General features: G+C 40.0%; 1 protein-coding gene across 2 annotated transcripts in view; it reads right to left on the bottom strand.

The window, feature by feature from the left end:
- The window catches only part of LOC140476973 (corticotropin-releasing factor receptor 2-like), a 211,056-nt gene that overhangs the window by 144,392 nt on the left and 48,028 nt on the right, over positions 1-18,636 (bottom strand). Inside the window, exons 1-2 of one of the 2 annotated variants that reach the window (XM_072570020.1) lie at positions 16,370-17,035; positions 16,141-16,260 (exon numbers count right to left, since the gene is read on the bottom strand). In XM_072570020.1, coding sequence (XP_072426121.1) covers positions 16,141-16,260; positions 16,370-16,487 — 238 coding nt within the window. In that variant the 5' untranslated portion in view covers positions 16,488-17,035. Of the gene's footprint in view, positions 1-16,140; positions 16,261-16,369; positions 17,036-18,636 lie in introns of those variants that run through there. The other variant, XM_072570019.1, reaches the window with a different exon arrangement.

Genomic DNA, 18,636 nt, shown 5'->3' with positions numbered 1-18,636 from the left:
TTGTTCTTGCTAAGTGCCAGCACAGATATAATGTGTCATATTCCCTCTGTCTTTGGTGTAACCATTCTCTGTTTCCATGGTCTCATGACACTGATTTTTTTGACAGAGGCAACTGCAAATCTATACACCTGCAATGCATAAATACCAAACGGACTCCAAATACATGAACACATAATCACGGTTGACACTCCCAGCGTGCTGCATAGACAGAGGCAATGTCTTTTGTGTGAGATGTTAAAATGAAACCCCCAGCTACCTCTCAGGTGTTGGAAAAGATCCGATGAAGTAAGTTGAAAAGGAGTGTCCTGGACAATCTGCCTTACACTACCAAACTTTATTGACCGGCCATTCATTATATTGTTCCTGGTAGGACTTGTTATGCTCAAATTTATAGCAGTGCTTAGATTTTTTTTTTAATCTGTGTAGTTAGAATATGCCATTGCTAGCAAGGCAAAACAATATAATCAAATGCTACATTTTTTGTTTGTTTTTAAGTTAAGAGTGCCTTCCCACTTAAATGTTCTGTTCTCGTGCTTTACAAACTTCCAGTCCTTCATTCTAATTCTCATTTTCTGATCTGTCCACCTCTCCATTATCATTTAATCCTTCTGCTAGCTTAAGTTGATACTAATATAAAAAGTGTATATTATATATATAAAATTTTTTAAAACGTACTTAAGGAAAAGTTAGGCAAGCAACTGAGAGAAAAGGGAATTGGAGAAGTCTCTGCTTGTAAAGGAACCTTTTCATCAGCTAAGAGGCAGCTGGAGTTTCAGTTTAGCATCTCATTCAAAAGCTATTGCCTCTGACTATGCAGCACTCTCTTCGAACTGCATTGCAAGTGTCAACCGAAATTATATGTTCACTTATTTGGAATCAGGCTGGCACTTACATCCCCTAGGAATAGCGTTAGATGAGAAAAGATGGGAGGAAATCGGAGCATGCATTGGCTAGGCCGACAAACCAATTTCTGCGAAATGTAACCAGTATAAGCCTATGTATCCCTCCATCTAAATCGCCTCACTGTTCCCTCCAACCCACCTTACATACATCTCCCAATCATTGTTCTTTCCTTTATTATGTTTCTTTCATCTTCTCTATATCTGCCCACCAATAGTCCACCTTCTTCTTATAATGGATTGGATTAGCCTGGCCATGCAGAACCAAGTTTAAAGGCAAGACCAGGAAGAAATTTTGAAATTAAGGAGTCACATCACTACCAACTAATCTTGCTGGATGTGGGCAATCACCAGAAATGGCCACCAGTGTCTAGATTAGAGTGGTGCTGGAAAAGAACAGCAGGTCAGACAGCATCTGAGGAGCAGGAAAAAAATCGACATTTTGGGCAAAAGCACTTCATGATAAAGGTTTTTTTCTCCAAAACGGTCGATTTTCCTGCTCTTCAGATGCTGCTTGACCTGCTGTGCTTTTCCAGCACCACTCTAATCTAGACTCTGATTGCCAGCATCTGCAGTCCTCACTTTTGCCTAGAAATGGCCACCAGTGACAGGTAACCAGTCTGAATCATTAATTGCACAACTATGGATAGATTAGAGAGAAGAACATAGGACTCAGAGCAGGAATAGGCAATATAGCCCCTTGAGAATGCTCTGCCATTTAACACAGTCATGGCTGATCTGCTGTTAGTCTCAACCTTACTTTCTTGCCCACTCCCATAATCCTTTGACTCTTTACCAATTAAAAGTCTATCTTCTCCTTGAATTTATTCAGTTCCTCAGCATTCTTCACACCCTATAGTAATGAATTCTACAGATTCATGGCCCTTTGAGAGAAGCAATTCCTCCTCAACTCTGCTTTACCTCTGAATCTCCACAGCCTAAAACTAGATGGTCCCAGAATGGCAAGTATCCACTTTACTTCTACTTTGTCAATCCCCTTTAGCATCTTATATACTTCAATTAGATCTCGTCTCATAAAATCCCAGAAGAATAGGCCTAAACATCTCAATCTTCCCTCATTTTTCTCATCATGCCACTGAGAGTTTCCCGCAGCTAGTGGGCCTAGCCTTGACAGCAAAGCCAAAATGTTACCCGCAAATGTCTGGTTGGCACCTGGTTGGGAGCCTAAGAAGGCCTCCATGTGCTTAGCTCTTTGCTGAAGCAGCTGATATCACCAGGCCACAGGCTGACTTATGGAGGGATTCCAAGCAACAGTGGACAGAAGATTCAGCCCTCTTTAGATGATTCCTCTCACTCGCTGTCAGCTGCATCCCACTGGGGATCTGTACTCAGAAACTTGTTTGCTGCCCTTAAATGGACAACACTCCTGTCAGCCAGTTCCTACTTGATGATCTCCTAGAAGATCTCCTTACTGGGTGTACTGCCATCAAGTGAAATGTCAGTAAATGGAAATGATCCAAGCCTGCATCTTTTGTAAAGGGAACAAGATTTTAACTGTATAAAAAAATCAATTTGTTTGTTGTGACTCAGGTTTGGATGACTGTATTGTGCAATAGATTTATTTCTACGCTCAAGGCAGGCAAGATTTTACTGTCCTTTCAGACTGATTCATTGCAATGCAAAAATCACCTTGGAGCGACCGACCCTACAGTCTTTGTTAAGCTCCTTCCAATGGCTCACTTGATGGAAGCCAGAAGTAACTGAGTAAACAAGGAACATCATAGGTCCGACTCCTGGTCTGTGATGTTCAGTTCATCTTTAGTCACTTTAAAAAAAATGTTATGAGTTTGACACTTTTCATTTTACACCAGAAATAACATTTAAAAGGAAACGCTAATTTTAACGGCCTGAGAAGACAGTGTTTGGTTGGTCGAACTATGGTTGGCATGGAAAAGCAGCAGGATTTGTTAACTGTCACTGCTGGCCAGCTGATTAGTTTCAAATCAGACAGGTCAAGGTAGCCTCTACTTTGTAAGAATTTTGTTCTGGGGAATGCAGCATAGATTCACAGTGTCCAGAACCTTTTCTCAATAAAAAGAGGTGAAATATATACACACAGACTTTTTATCCACACAGAACAGGATACTGCAGTGAATATATGTGTCTTCTAGCACAGACTAATGAAATGCATGGTGGGGCTAACTGATAGTCTTAAAATGGTTTCTGGTGTATGTCCGAGCACCAGCTGCACTACTGAGAAATGTTGTCCGATGGCAGAATTACATCTAATGCTGGGCCTCATGATCAGAGTTTTGCAAATACGGGCTGGTTGTGTATGATCAACATATTTCCTGTTGTGGACAGTTCAAGCAACGTGTTGTTTAGTCCAGTTAGCTTGATGAATTGTGGGGAAACTGCTAAACATGATCTTTAATGAGTTTAGAAGGAGGCATGTAGAACAAGGTGATGGAGAAATGTCAGCATGGTGTTGTGACAAAGAAATCATGTTTAACCCATTTATTGGAACACTTTAGAGAAGTAACATGCACGATTGAGAAAAGGACACATGGAAACCGACTTTATTTGGATTTCTAGAAGGCACTTGGTAAGGTGTAATATTAAGGTTTTTTGCCATGGGAAGTAACATGTTAGTACAGATAGAAGAGTGACTGGTTTATAGAAAGAGAATACGCAAAAATCAGTCTTTTTCTGATTGGCAGAATGGAATTCTTTAGGGGCCTGTGCTAGGGTCCTCAACTTTTTGAAATTCATTTCGTTTACTAATATGAAGGAAGGAAAACATCGCAGCTAAAATTACTGATGACAGAGAGAGATAGATGGGGTGTTGTAAGGAAGGTATAAAGAAGTTTTTATAAAGAAGATGTTTGCAGACTGGCACAAATGTGTTGACTGAGTATGCAATAAACTTGTAGATAAAGTATGATGTTGGAAAATGGGAAGTTATTCAATTTGGCTGGACAAATAAAAAAGTAGTGCATTACTTTAAATACAGAACAATAACAGAATTCTAAGGTTCGTGGATTTCAGGTATTGTTGCATGTAGTCACAAAACATTTTTCATATATAACAAGACATTTTGAAGGTTAATGAAATGCACTCCTTTATTATGAGGGGAATTGAATGTAGAAGTAAGGACATTACACTGTAATTATGCACGAAACATTGGTGAGACCACACCCTCAATACCCTGAGCCATTTTGGTCTGTTTATTTAAGGCATTGGAGATGGTTCAAAATAGAATAACTTTCATTGTCACGTGCAGTTGAAAGAGTGCAGTGAAAAGCTTGTAATGTCGCCTCTTGGCACCATCTTAGGTACAGGGTACCTAGGCACAGGTACATTAAGTGTTGTCACAAAATTGAAACAATAAAATAAAAATAAACTAAAATGGGAATGCAGAGTTTGAAAAGTCGAGAATGAGAATAAAAAGTATCCTTAACGTACTCAAGTTATAGTCCTTTCTCAATGAGTCTGTGTCCATTGGGTTTCAGCACACTGCCTCCACATGCAGGCCTCCATCCCTGACTCACCTCCGGGATTCATCCCCACGGCCAGCTTGGGCTTGTCCTGCTCCCACTCTAGGCTCCGGCTGTGACTCATGTCTGGGACTCGGCCTGGGCTCGCTGTACTCCCTGTTCCAGGCTCTTGCTGTGACTTATCAGGGACTCAGCCTGCACTCACTGTGCTCCTGCTCCAGGCTCCGGCTGTGACTCACTTTCAGGACTCAACCTCATGCTTGGTCTGCTCCTTGCTCCAGGCCCCGACCCAGGATTCGGGTCTAGCCAGGTCTCGGATTCCATTTTCTATTCCTTCCAGATAGGGTACTTTAAGAAGTTAAAGGTTGGGTGTGTAAGGGAGGAAAAACTGCATCAAGAGGAAAACAAAGAAAGGAAAACAAGCTGGTGAGCAGAGGAGTTTCGGCTGGAGCGTCTTATTCCACCATTATCTTAACCGGAAAAAGGAAAATTACTAGATTGATACTTTAAATGAGCTGGTTGCCTTATGAGTAAAGGCTAGATATTGGTCTTGTTTTCCTTGGAGTTTAGAAGAGTGAAGGGGGCCTTAGTTGAAGTGTATAAGATCCTGAATGCACTTAATGAGGTGGATGTGGAAATGATATGTTCTCTTCTGGTCAGTCCAGAACTAGGGGAAACCATTCAACAATTTCAGGGTCACCTTGTTAAGACTGATATGAGGGAATTTTTATTTTCTCTCAGAGAGTTGTGCAGTTTTGGAACTCTGCCTCAGAAAGCACTGGAGGCAAGGTCATTGAATATTTTGAAGTAGGAGGTGGATACATTCTTGCAAGGCAAAGAAATCAAAGGTTATTGAGGTTAGATGGGGACATGGAATTCAAAACACAAATAAATCAGTGTGATGTTATTGATAGTGGAACTGGCTCCACAGGCCAAGTGGCCTACTTCAGCACTTATACTGTATGTTCAGATGTTCTTCGAAATAAAAATTGATCAATTTCAATTACCCCCAAATTATTCAAATGCAACTTAAACTTCTCATTTTTTTAACTTCTTTTGTTCGGGATTGGGGCAATGACCTTGATATTGCAGCTAGAATGGCCTTTGCCTAAGAAAAATGAAAATGATAGATTATCCCACATTTTCATTGTAATGGTGAATGGTTTCCATTTTCCCATTTGCTTTCCAGCTGAACTATGTCTGTTTCAATTATCACAGCAGCCTGATAGCTCTCTGCACAATAGCCAGCAAAGAAAAATTGCAGTAGTCCACAGACCTAAAGGGCAATCCACCACAGTACTTCACAATGTAATTTCCTGATTTTTTTTTGTTGTCCTCAATATAACTGTATGAAGTTGAATGTGTTGGACTATGTATGATTACAGAAAAATACCAGTAAAACTTGGTTACATCATGCCATTGCAGGATGCAACGAATACCATCTTGACATGGGGAGTGAGGGGGGGGGGGGGGGGGGGGGGGGTGAGGCGGTGCAGACATTAGCGAATATCACTAGACTATTAGACTATCCTGGAAGTGTGCAGAATAGACCGTGCAGCAGAAGGACATCTCACCATTGCCATTTAAAGAATGGTCAACAAGTTACAAGTTGGTTGCTAGGTACTCTCTGCTGCCTGTTTTATAGATTATGGAACTGCTTTGTACTTTACTGAGTTGTTTAAAGTTGGTGAAGTCTGGACAAAGTCATACTGCACTTAAAGCAAGGTCTTGGTTGTATATGTGAGAGTTTAAGGCAGACTGCTGATCCCCAGTCAGTGTGCCATAATTGCTGTGCCCTTTGAGCTTTAACATGAGCAGGAGAAGCAGCACAGGTGGTACATAAGAAAATATACTGTTCATGCTGTGAGAAAGGTTTATGATAATTATTATCATTTGAAATTTAGATTTCAAAATAAAAATAAATGAAGGAAATATGCTTTTCAGAAAGTAATTTCTAACAGTGTACGAAAGACAGTCCTTCCAAGAATGTATTAAGCCAAATAATGAGGTTAACAAGGCTGGGAACTAATTGTCGAATGTTTATAAAGTGGAGTTTCATGATCCACAAAAACAAATGTCTGAGAGCCAGAGCAGGTCAAGATCTTTAGAAGTAAAATTGTACCAGCAGAATGGCAGAGTTTTTTGTTTAATTTGTACAAGTTTCCAGAATATAAGAGGTGGAAAAAAGCCTCCAGGCAAACAGATTTAGAGAGAGGTCTCCAAGCTTTCAGAGCTGAATCTAAGTCTTCAGCTGTTTCAGTATTACATCAGAAGGCTTAAATTACTGTATAATTCTGTATTCATATGTCTCTGGGAGAAATGGAGTGAGCTATATCATTAAATCAGTTGAGTAATAAATCTTAAAGTGAAAACAGGAGACATACTTTACATAGGTTTGAATATCTGTAAAGAACATTGCTGAGGAAAAGACTGACTGATTCCGGTTAGTCACATATATAAAGTTTTGTATAACTTGTTGGCTTTCATTAGAAGTAAATTGGCAGCTCACAGTGTCCAGCTTTACTAGGCCTTCACATTCCTACATCTGTGCCTGACCAAGAGAATGTTCTTGGGATGTTAAAAAAGGCAGAAGGATAGAGGGGTTTTGGAGTGGGGTAAATGCAGGAAGTGCATGCTCACACAATCTGCATCATGTGTGAGATGTGAGTGTGCTAACTGCATAACAGTAAGTTAACCTATGAATCTGAAGTATGATATGAGATTTATAGGCACTGGGGAGTGGGAGGGTAGAAACAATGACCTTCAGCAGCCCTTGAGAAAGTGGTGGTGAGCTTACATTTTTAACTACTGTAACTTATTTGCTATAGACTGATCCATAATGTCATTAGAAAGGGAGTTCTGGGATTTTGATCCAAAGGTACTTAAGGAAAGGCAATGTATTTGCCAAACCTGGATAAAAAGTTGCTTGGAAGGGAGCTTGCAGGTGGTGACGTTCATATGTATCTGCTGCCCTTGTCTGTCTGGATATAGTAGCCAGGAGTTTCAAAGGTGCTGTTTAAAGAGAGTTGAGAATTTCTGCAGTACATCTAGTAGATGGTACACACTGCTGCTACTCAGTGTCAGTGGTGAGGGATTGGATGTTTATGGATGTGGTACCAATCAAGTGGGCTGTTTTGTTCTGGATGGTGTCAAGCTTCTTTAGTGTTCTTAGATCTGCAGTCATCCAGGCAAGTGGGGAGTATTCCATCACACTGCTGTTTCATCCTTATAGATGGTGGACAGACTTTGGGGAGTCTGAGTTCCTAGAATGAGGATTCCTAGTATCTGACTTGATGTTGCATCCAAGGTACTTAAACAGCTAGTCCAGTTTATTTTCTGATCAATGGCAACCTTGAAAATGTTGATAGCTGGGGATTCAATAACAGTCATGCCATTAAATGTCAAGTGGTGTTGGTTAGATGCTCTATTATTGAAGCTAGTCATTGTCTGCATGTGCATGGCGCGAATATTACTTGGCACTTGTCATTCCAAAACTTGGATATTGCATTTGGACATGGACTGGTACTTAACATTGTGCACCAACAGCTAACATCCCCACTCTGACTTTATGATGAAAGGATGGTCTTGTATGAAGCAGGCAAAAATGGTTGGGTCAAGAATACTATCCTGAAGAGCTCCTGAGGAGATGCCCAGGAGTTGAGATGACTGACCTCCAAAACCACAAGGATATTTCTTTGTACTACATATGACACTAACCAGTGGCGTTTTCTTCCTGACTACAATTGATTCCAGTTTCAATGGAGTTCCTTCATGCCACAATCAATTTAATGTGGCCTTGATGTCAAGGGTGGTCACTCTCACCTCACCTCTGGAATTCAGCTCTTTTGTCCAAATTTGATCAAGTCTGTAATGAAGTTGGGAGTTGAGTGGCCCTGGCAGAACCCAAACTGGGCATTACTGAGCAGGTTTTTGCTGAGCAAGTGCCATTTGATAGCACTGTTGATGTCTCCTTCCAATAATTTACTGATAATTGAAAGTAAACTGATGAGGCACTAATCAGCCAGTTTGTATTTCTCCTGATCTCTATGCACTGGATGTACCCAGGTAATACTCCACATCATCAGATAAATGCTATTGTCGTAGATGTCCTGGAACAGCTAGGCTAAGGAAGTAGCAAGTTCTGGAGCACAAGTCTTTACTATCATTGCCAAAATATTGTCAAAGACCATGGCTTTTGCAGTATCCAATGTCTCCAACTGTTTTTTAGTATCATATGGAGTGAATGGAATTGGCTGAAGACTGGCATCTCTGATATTGGGGACCTCAGGAGGAGACCAAGATGGATCATCGACTCAGCACTTTAGTTGAAAAGTATGGCCAATGCTTCAACATTATTCTTAACAATGATGTACTGGGCTTTCCCCAGATTGAGGGTGGGGATATTTGTGGGGCTTCCTCCTCCAATGAGTTGCTTGACTGCCCACCAGTATTCATGATGGATGTGGCACAACTGCAAAACTTGGAGCTGATCCATTGGTTGTAGAATTGCTTAATGCTGTCTATCACTTGTTGCTTATGCTTTTTAGCATTCAAGTAGTCATGTTTACCAGCTTCACCAGATTGAAGGAGGCAAGAAAGGAAGGGGGGGGAGGTGGCATTTGTGATTGAGGAAGACATTACTGTTGTAACTGGGGAAGATATTTCTGAAAAATTATCCAATGAAAGTATGTGGGTAGAAATTATAAATAAGAAAGGAAAGATCACATTGATGGGATCATACTATAGGCCCCCCACTAGTAAGAGGAAAATTGAGAAACAAATATGTAGGGAGATCTCAGATATATATCAGTATAACAAGGTTGTAACAATGGGGGATATTAATTTTCCAAACATTGCCTGGGGCTTACATAATGGGACCTGATCTAATGTATCCCAGAATGCTGTGGGAAGAAAGCAAGGAAATTATGAGACCTTTTGCAGAAATATTTGCATCATCTATAACTATGGGTGAAGTGCCTGATGACTGGAGAGTGGCTAATCTTGAACCTTTGTTTAAGAAAGGTAGTAAGGAGAAACCAGGAAACTACAGACCTATGAGTCTGACTTGAGTTGTGGGTAAGTTGTTGGAAATGATTATAAAAGATAAGATTTAAGGACATCATGGACAAAGAGGCAAAAATTGCTTAGGGTCAGTCAGCAGGGGTTTGTGTGACGAAAATAATGTCCCACAAACTTGACTGAGTGTTTTGAGGAGATTACCAAAAAGGTTGACAATGGCACAGCAGTTGTTTATCTGGATTTTAGTAAAACGTTTGACAAGGTTCTGCATGATAGACTAATTAGTAAAGTTAGGTCACATGGAATTCAGGGTGACCTCGCCAACTGGATACATAATTGGCTTATTGGCAGGAGGCAGACAATAACGGTGGAAGTTGCTTTTCAGATTGAAGGCCTATGACAATTAGTGTTCCACAGGGGTCAGTTCTGGGTCCTCTTTTGTTTGACATTTATTTAAATGATTTGGATGAGAGTATAGAAGGCATGGTTAGTAAATTTGCGGATGACACATTGCAGACAGTGAAGAATGTTTTCTAGGTTTACAAATGGATCTTGATCAAATGGGTCAATGGGCTGTAAAATGGCCAATGGAGTTCCATCTGGATCAATGCAAAACAAGGGTAGGGCTGATACAATTAATGGTAGGGCCTTGGGTAGTTTAGAAGAATAGTGAGATCTGGGGGTACAGGTACATAATCCTTTAAAGTTTGCATTAAGTTTAGATGATTTGGATGTGAACATAGGGAGTATAGTTAGTAAGTTTGCAGGAGACATTAACATTGGAGATGTAAAGGACAGCGAAGAAGGTTACCTCAATGTACAATGGGATCTTGATCAGATGGACCAATGGGCCAAGGAGTGGCAGATAGAGTTTAATTTAAATAAATGTGAGGTGCTGCATTTTGAAGAGACAAATCAAGGCAGGACGTGTACACTTAATGGTAAGGTCTTGGGGAGTGTTGCTGAACAAAAAGACCTTGGAATTCAGGTTCATAATTCCTTGAAAGTCAAGTCACAGGTAGATAGAATAGTGAAAAAGGTATTTGATAAGCTTTCCTTTACTGTTCAGAGCATTGAGCATAGGAGTTGAGAGGTCATGTTGCACCTGTACAGGATATCAATTAGGCCACTTTTGGAATATTGTATGCAGTTCTGGTCTCCCTCCTATCAGAAGGATGTTGTGAAACTTGAAAGAGTTCTGGGAAGACTTGCAAGGATGTTGCCAGAGTTGGAGGGTTTGAGCTATAGGGCAGGGCTAATAGAGTCAAAGATTCATAGAGATGTACAGCACGGTAACCTTTGGTCCTGGGGTTGTTTTCCCTGGAGTTTCAGAGGCTGAGGGGTGACCTTATAGAGGTTTATAAAATCATGAGGGGAATAGATAGGGTAAATAGACAAGGTCATTTCCCTGGGGTGAGGGAGTTCAGAACTAGAGGGCATAGATTTAGGGTGAGAGAGGAAAAAAAATTAAAGGGACCTAAGGGGCAACATTTTCCTACAGAGGGTAGTGCATGTATGTGTTTAAAAATGGATCAGTATCTCTTGACTACTCTGAACTTCTAACAGCACAGTAGCGATCTTCACACGGCCACACTATTAAATCTAACTCTATGTCTTTAAGTTCCCATTTCCCTCTAACCACTTGTTTACAGAGTTTCTTGGCTCACTGTGGACACAGGCCATTTCTCATCCTGTCCACTTCTAAAACCAGGGCCTGTAAAGTATCTGAAAATCCAGGACCTTACTCCTTGCTATGCTGAGCCAGCGTCATTCGAGGCAGCTTATGCAAGAAAGTGTTTACTGCAGCTAGTATACACTTTGTCTTTAAGGAGGTACAGACTAGATTTGTGTGATGCTAGCCTAGCTTTAACCTGGACCTCTTCCTGAGGTCAGTACTGGGCTGCATTCCACTATTATTTAAATTAGCAAGCAGCAGTAAGTTTGCATGCTGACGAGAACATTTTGAGCAGGAGTAATAGTGATTGTAACAAAATAAGGTAAGCAGACCTCATGGAATATAAGTTCCCTGATTGGGGATGGTAACTTGGTCCAATTAGAGAGTCCTAGCTGATAGATATAAACAGGAGTGTTTTGATTTAATCCCTGCCCTCCCCTTCACTGTTTTGATCACACAGCATTTTGGTTTGAAGGGCAGTGCTTGTCACTAGCCACTCGGGTATTTTCCTATTTTCCTGGTGGTGGCAATTGAATAAAGATTCGTGCACTTTGTGTTTTTCATTGTGTTTCACACCTGCACACATACACCATGGGTGCTGGGGAAAAAATAAGCACTACTGCAGTTAGGCGGTAGTGTGGGGGAAGAGAAAAAAAAATAGAAAAAAAAAAGGAGTGTTTTGATTTAATCCCTGCCCTCCCCTTCACTATTTGATCACACAGCAATGCCCTTTAATGTGAAGGGCACTGCTTGTCACAGGCCATTTGGGTGTTTCTTTTCTTCCTGGTGGTGGAAATTGAATAAAGATTCGCACACCATGTGTCTTTCACTGAGTCTCACACCTGCACACACACAACTGCTGTCAGGTGGTAGTGTGTGGGGTAAAAAAGACACAAGTGTCAGACATCAAAAAAAAAGAACAGGAGTGTCAGAGGTTCTGTTCACTCTGACTGCTGGCTCTGAGGGAGCTGGATCAGTGTCAACGACTCTCCCGTTGTAAATAAAGGGTGACGTTGTGATGGGATATTGGCCTCTGTGAAAGAACAAAGAAAAGAAAAAATAAACAGGAGTGTTAAATAAAGATGTGCACACTTGTTGTTTTTCCACTGTGTCCGACACCTGCACACACACGACATGGGTGCGGGGGAAAAATAAGCACTACTGCTGTCAGGCGGTAGTGTGGGGAAAAAGCAAAAAACAAGAGTGCCAGAGGGAAAAAAACAAGAGTGTTAGATGGTCTGTTCATTCCGTGATATGGCTTTGAGACAGATGGATCCGGTCAGGGACTCTCCATGTGTAAATAAATAGTGACTTGGTGATGGGATACTGGCTTCTGTGGAGATTTTTTCAATATCCTTGTGACCTCAAACGATTGACAACTTTAAAATGATGAAGGGATTGGATAAATTTCGAATAGATTATTTAAAATTATTTGAGGGTGCCTCACATTAAAAAAAATGAACTGGAAAGAGTGGGTTCAGATGCCTGGAAGTAATTCTTTTCATCAAGAATTGTCTGTCATTTTCTAGAACATTCTGCCAAAATGTGAATTCAGAAAGTCGTTCCTGTAGACAGTTGATGTGTGATGAGACATTTCCAATTATAGAGGGTAGGCTGTGGGTTATTTGTGATTCTGAGGAGAGTTGGACATCTGATAAATCCTTGAGCCTTGTTTGATTACTCTGGTGAAGCATATAAACTTCCTAGAGCTATTCCTGGACTAACCAGAGATTATTGTTTCCTCTTCAGTGTCTAGCCTTCCTAGTGATTATGTGGTACGGACAGGGTGAATGATGTATATAGTTGTATTGTTGTCTTATTGCAATGATCTTAATAAATTAAATGATTATTATTTATCTTTCTTTGTGAATTTGTCTGTTTTTCCCATACATCTAGTTCAGAAGCACTCAATTTGGTGAGTGTGCCCTTTTAAACCAATGTTTACTATATTCCTTAAAGCTTTATTGACATTGGGCTGCCCAGATCAGAAAACTTTCAGTTTCAGATTGTACCTTGTCATCTGATCTCAGTTTATGTGAGAAGCTGTCTCATGCAATTGACCTCAGCTTCACTAGTTTGGGGAAATAGAGGGGGAAGTCAGCCTGAAAGCTATCAAGTTGCTCCTGCTCTAAAAAAAATGGGCGTCTCGAATGATCTTCCAATATTGTTGAAATTGACAGATATTTGTTAGGCAAAGATATCAAGTGATAGAAATCAAAGCGGGACAGATGGGACTGGGGATACGGATAAATTGCAAACTCACTAAATGACAGATAATGCTCCAGGAGCTGAATGATATATGTAGTGATGTTTCTGTGTGGAAATTGAACAAGAGCTGAATTGAAATGTTAAGCCTGTTTGAAGAACCTGGCGAATGTCTGGAGAAAGACATGAGGACAGTGAATACATTTGGAACTGTTCTCAAGAGAAAAAAGGATCAGAAATTAAAATTATGCAAAAGAAAAACCACAAATGAAGCCATAAAAATTGAACTTGAATTTACACATATGTAAGTTGACAGTAATAGTATTAATTTTCAAATCTGTAATTTCACTCAAGGTTCTGCTTCAAGCGGCCCTTTTCCAATGAATGAGCAACCCTTACATTTTCTCATCAAGGAAGAATTCTTCATCTGTGAATTCAAGAAGTGGAACTACTTCCAGTGTTTTTTTCTGTCTCAGCATTCTCTACTTGTCAAATACTTTGGGATATTTCTGACAATAAAAGTTCAGTCTGGAATCAGCGTAGGAAATTTGGCACTTTGCGAGCATCCTGACCCAGGTGATACTGAAGTTAAATATTTAGTATGTGTCATTTGGCCATTTTAGTTTAACTTGCAGGAAGAAAAATAATACTTTCATCACAGCATCCTAAATGTATCTTTCATTACTCTTGATGCTGTGTCCCTAATTGTACAGTCACAGTTTAATTTGAAGTACAATTCTAGATTCCATCAGAGGAAAGAGTGTGAAATTAATCTACATCATTAGCATGAATTGGGCTCAAAGTGAATTGGCGACGGTTTTAAACTCCATCTGATTTTCTTTACCATTCAAGTCAACAAAATGTATAACAGAGTATGACATGAAATGGATTATTAATTCACTATTGATGAAGACTATTTATACCCCGAGTTTTCTATATCAGTTACTACCACATTTGACTTCTCAGGAATTCTTTTCTTTTTAGGAGATGGAAGAACCCAATCTTCCCCAGATTTTCTTGATCATGACATGTAGAAAGCCTAATCATTTTTATTCATCTTTGGGGAAGCAATATGTTATTTTATCAGTGAACACTTAACTTCCATGTTTCCACTCAAAAGTCAAACTAAATGATATCTTATTTGTAATACTTGTTTCTTGATTGTTTTTTTGAATAACAAAATTAAAATACAATGCAGTTCAACAGCTATGTTATACTGTGACAGCATCAATGCTTTACAATGGGCTTCGCAGCTGAGTAAACACTTGCATTGACATTAGAACAGAAAAATACTCCCAATTACTGCAGTTTCTCTCTATAATCTCTCAATCACTGCCCGCCAGTTTCGTTCCCTGTAATCTCTTTCAATTTGGTAGTCTCACCCTCATACGAATTTCCTCTGTCAACTATTGTAATGCAGGTATTAGCTCATTAAGCCAAATCCGACATTGAAGTAACAAGTAAAGCAGCATTATATAATAATATCAAACAATCATCCATTAATTTCTAGGATCATATTGACTGCAGTGTTGAACTTCCACATCTTACAGATAGACTGACCATGGTGTGAACATGCCACCAATCATTATATTATAATATCCACACATCCAACACTGAAGAGCAATTAACCATTTACTTTCCAACAGTAGGTGACAATTTGCACCCTCATTTATTAGAATCACAGAACCTGTGAGTCACAAAAGAAGGTCATTTGACCCATTCTGCCCATGCTAGTCGATGAAGAGCTAGCCAGCCTAATCTCAACTTCCTGTACTTGGTCCATAGCCCTGAACTTTATGGGCTTTTCGAATACATATTCCAAGTCCTTTTTAAACGTGATAAGAGTTATCTCGGCTACCACCCTTTCAAACAGGGAATTTCAGGTCCCATTATCTTCACATAATCATACTGAGAATCAGGGAAAGGGAGGAGGACCATAACGTCCTTCAGTGTGAGCAGCATACAAAAAGCACATACAAATGACATGCTAACATTTTCATGATGTTGCGAAGGGAAAATTGTTGGCACAAACAGAGGCTACTTGGCCATAGTGTCTATGCCAGGTCTTTGAAAGAGCTGCACCATTGTTCTTTCACCCCGGAGTTCTTATATATGCCCCACTATTTCATTGTAGAAGTTTTATCCTTTCAAGTAATTTATCCAAGAACTTGCTGCAAGGATATAAACAGTTCCTTTCTTTATTGCCTGTCATCTCTAACCTGTGTCCTTTGGTTTCTGCCCCCATCCCGCCAACACTTTCTCTACTTTGCGAAAACATTTCATCAGTTGGAACAGCCCATTTTAAATCGCTGCTGGACTTTTCTAAATCCAATACACACCGTCACGTTTCCATACTGCAAAAAAATCACGGGCAGGGCTTTGGCGACCAAACTTTAAGGGTGACCGTGTCCCTTTGAGCGAACCAATGAAAGAGGACCTAGTGACATCTCATTAACCTATAAGGGGCTATATGACAGCAGGAAGGACTGAAAGGATTCTCATGGTATCATAGTCACCGATTTGACTTCCTCAGTTGTACTTCCCGTTTATTCGTTTCCAAAGCAAACTCCTCACTTTTAACACATTTAAGAAAAACACACACACACCAAATACAGCTGCTACAAATTGAATTTACCCTGGCTCAGAAACGTTAGCGTGAAAGACGCCATTAGCTACAATTAGGTTCGAACAGAGAGGAAACAAAATGTTTCATTAAACAGAGATTTTAAAAGACGTTTTAGAGAAAAAAAAAATCATAATTGTGCCTAATTGTAGACCCAACAACATGGAACACGATAGCAGCACAATCGAAATCAATTTATGCTTTTTAAGAGTATAAAAGTGACATTTCTTCATAAATAAAACAAAAGACAACTGTTCTTACTTGTGGTGTTGTATTTAACCCCATTGAAATACTCGGGGCAAGGTCTCGCTACAAGCTGTCCTGCTCGTGTCCTCGGCCAGCAAGTTCCTATCTGATCGGTTGTTGAATTACAGTAAATACCTTGGGAAAAAAGTTATGAAAATAAGAAACGGCAGCGGGAAGGAAGAAAAACAAACAATTAAACATATACTAAAAATGCACAGGTCTACAATGTTTTATACTGTCCTACCAGTGAAGTCCACAATCGGGATAGGGTCAGGTTCATAGAAATGGTCCTGGAAGAAGTCTATCAGGCTGCAGTTGGGATCAAACTCGTCGATGATAATCTGAAAGATTGTCGAGTCCATGTTGCACGTTGTGCCGGTGTGTGTACTGTGCACTGTCTCTCGGTGCTGCTATTATAGCAGCTCTCTCTCTCTCTCTCCCTTCCCTGAGATGTGCTCCTTGGTTTAAAACCTCACCTCTTCTTTAGATTCGTTCCACCTCTGTGGCCAATGGGAACGCAGCAGCTGCCCACGCCTGATCAAATGTATCGATGATTTAAATGGTTTGCTCTGTATTCCGGCTACTTCCCCACTTATTCATAATGTTATTCTTTCCATCTCAATCTTTAGTCGCTGTTCCGTCTATATTCACCTGTCTGTGTGCCAATCCGTTTCCTCTTCTTGCCGTATAGTCTATCGATCGCTCTGACTCCATCCCTTTCAATTTCCCCTCTGTTAGCGCCCCTCTCTCCATGCCTCAAACTGTTTATTTATCCTTCCGTCCGTCTTGGGTTGTTCTCCACATTCCATCTCTTCATCTTTATTTTGTCTTTCTCCCTCATTTTATTTTGCAATCTATTTCAGGTTATTTCAATTTATTGGTCCTGCCTATGTTTATAACTCCTAGCTGTTCAGTTATTATTTCTGCTGCTGTTGCTTATTTTCTCCGTCTCTTGCTCCTCTGCTTCTCAGTGTCTCTACCTTTTACTTTATGGATATCTCTTTCGTTTTCTCTCTATTTGACTCTTGCCTTCAGCATTTATCTATCTCTGACTTTTTATATCTTACTCTTGGCATTTGTTTCTCTCTGGCTCACTGCCAGAATATCTGTATCTTATTCTCAGTCTTTCTCATTTTCTCGCATACGTCCATCTATTGCTTTCTTGGTAGCTCAGTGTCTCTTGTTCTGTGCCTCAAGCGTCTCTCTACTTTGCTCCCATTCTGTATGCTCTCACACTTGCTTCCTCTCGACCTCTCTCCCTAGCTCTCACAGTTACTGAAATGATTGGAAACAACACAATAAAACACGTCACCAAGGTAATAATTTACTCAATTTTTTGAAAGGATAAGAATGGTTTGAACCTCAGCCTTTACAATGTAACTCTCAATATCTTGCATGCATTTCCACAATGTATTCATTTAGTGTTCCTGCCTGCAGTTGATTTCCACATATTATACATCACCATGTGATGAACATAATGATTCAATATCTCTCTCCTGGCTCTCTATCTGTCTTTGTCTCTTGCTGTCTATCTGTATCTCCTTACTTCATACACAGTCTCTCTCTCTCTCTCAAAATCTCAGTCTTTTTCTCAGTCTGTTTCTTGTATTCTATCACTCAATATTTGCTTTCTCTTGGTACATCTCTGCGTTACTCTCTTACTCTGCCTCTTGCTTACTTTATGTTTTCTTGGTGCCTCCCTTGCTCAATATTTGTATATTCCTGTCTCTTGCTCCATATTTGTATTTCCTTGTCCATTGCTCTCTCTCTCCTCTCTCTCTCTCTCTCTCTCTCTCTATCTCAGTTAACTGTCTTTTTCTCTTTGTCTGGCCTTTTGTCTTTCGCTCTCTGTCATGGTGCTTGTTTCCTTTTTTCTCTCTATCTGTCTTTCCTTGACTATTGTTCTCCCTCTGTATAGCTCTCTCTTTCTCAGTATCTTGTTTTCCTTTGGCATCTCTGCCCTTTTATCGTTTGGAATATCTTTTTTCACTCCAGGAAACAAATACAAATCCAATAAACACACAATGGATTGTCAATAAACATTACAAGTGGATGAGAGATCAGCCTGGGCTGCTGATTCATATACAGTGCAGTAAATAGTGTTGAAAGCTCTGGATTTCTGTTTGATTTTGGCCTGCCAACCATCTGAAGGTAATTAAATCAGTACTTGAAAATGGAACTTTGAATTAAAATGAAATTTAACACTCTGTCAACCAGGGCTTAATTGGTATCTCTTTTGCTTCAGTTACAAGTTTGCGGGCTGTGAACATAAAATCTAGTCTGACTTTAGTGAACCCTCATTGTCAAAGGATGGGTTGTACTGCTGGAGGCATGTTTTATGAAAGCAATTTTTATATAGGGAAGATCACTTGATACTATTTCAAACAAAAGCAAATGTCATTAGTATTTATCCCTCATTCAACATCTAACAGCAGATTATCTAATCATGTTGACATTGCTATGTTCAAGACCTCACTGTGTATAAAGTGCAGTCAGGTTTCCTTACATTGA

Source organism: Chiloscyllium punctatum, chromosome 5, assembly GCF_047496795.1.
Source record: "Chiloscyllium punctatum isolate Juve2018m chromosome 5, sChiPun1.3, whole genome shotgun sequence".
Lineage (NCBI taxonomy): Eukaryota > Metazoa > Chordata > Chondrichthyes > Orectolobiformes > Hemiscylliidae > Chiloscyllium > Chiloscyllium punctatum.
Note: the sequence above shows the minus strand (reverse complement) of the source record. Positions and strands in the feature narration are given on the sequence as shown.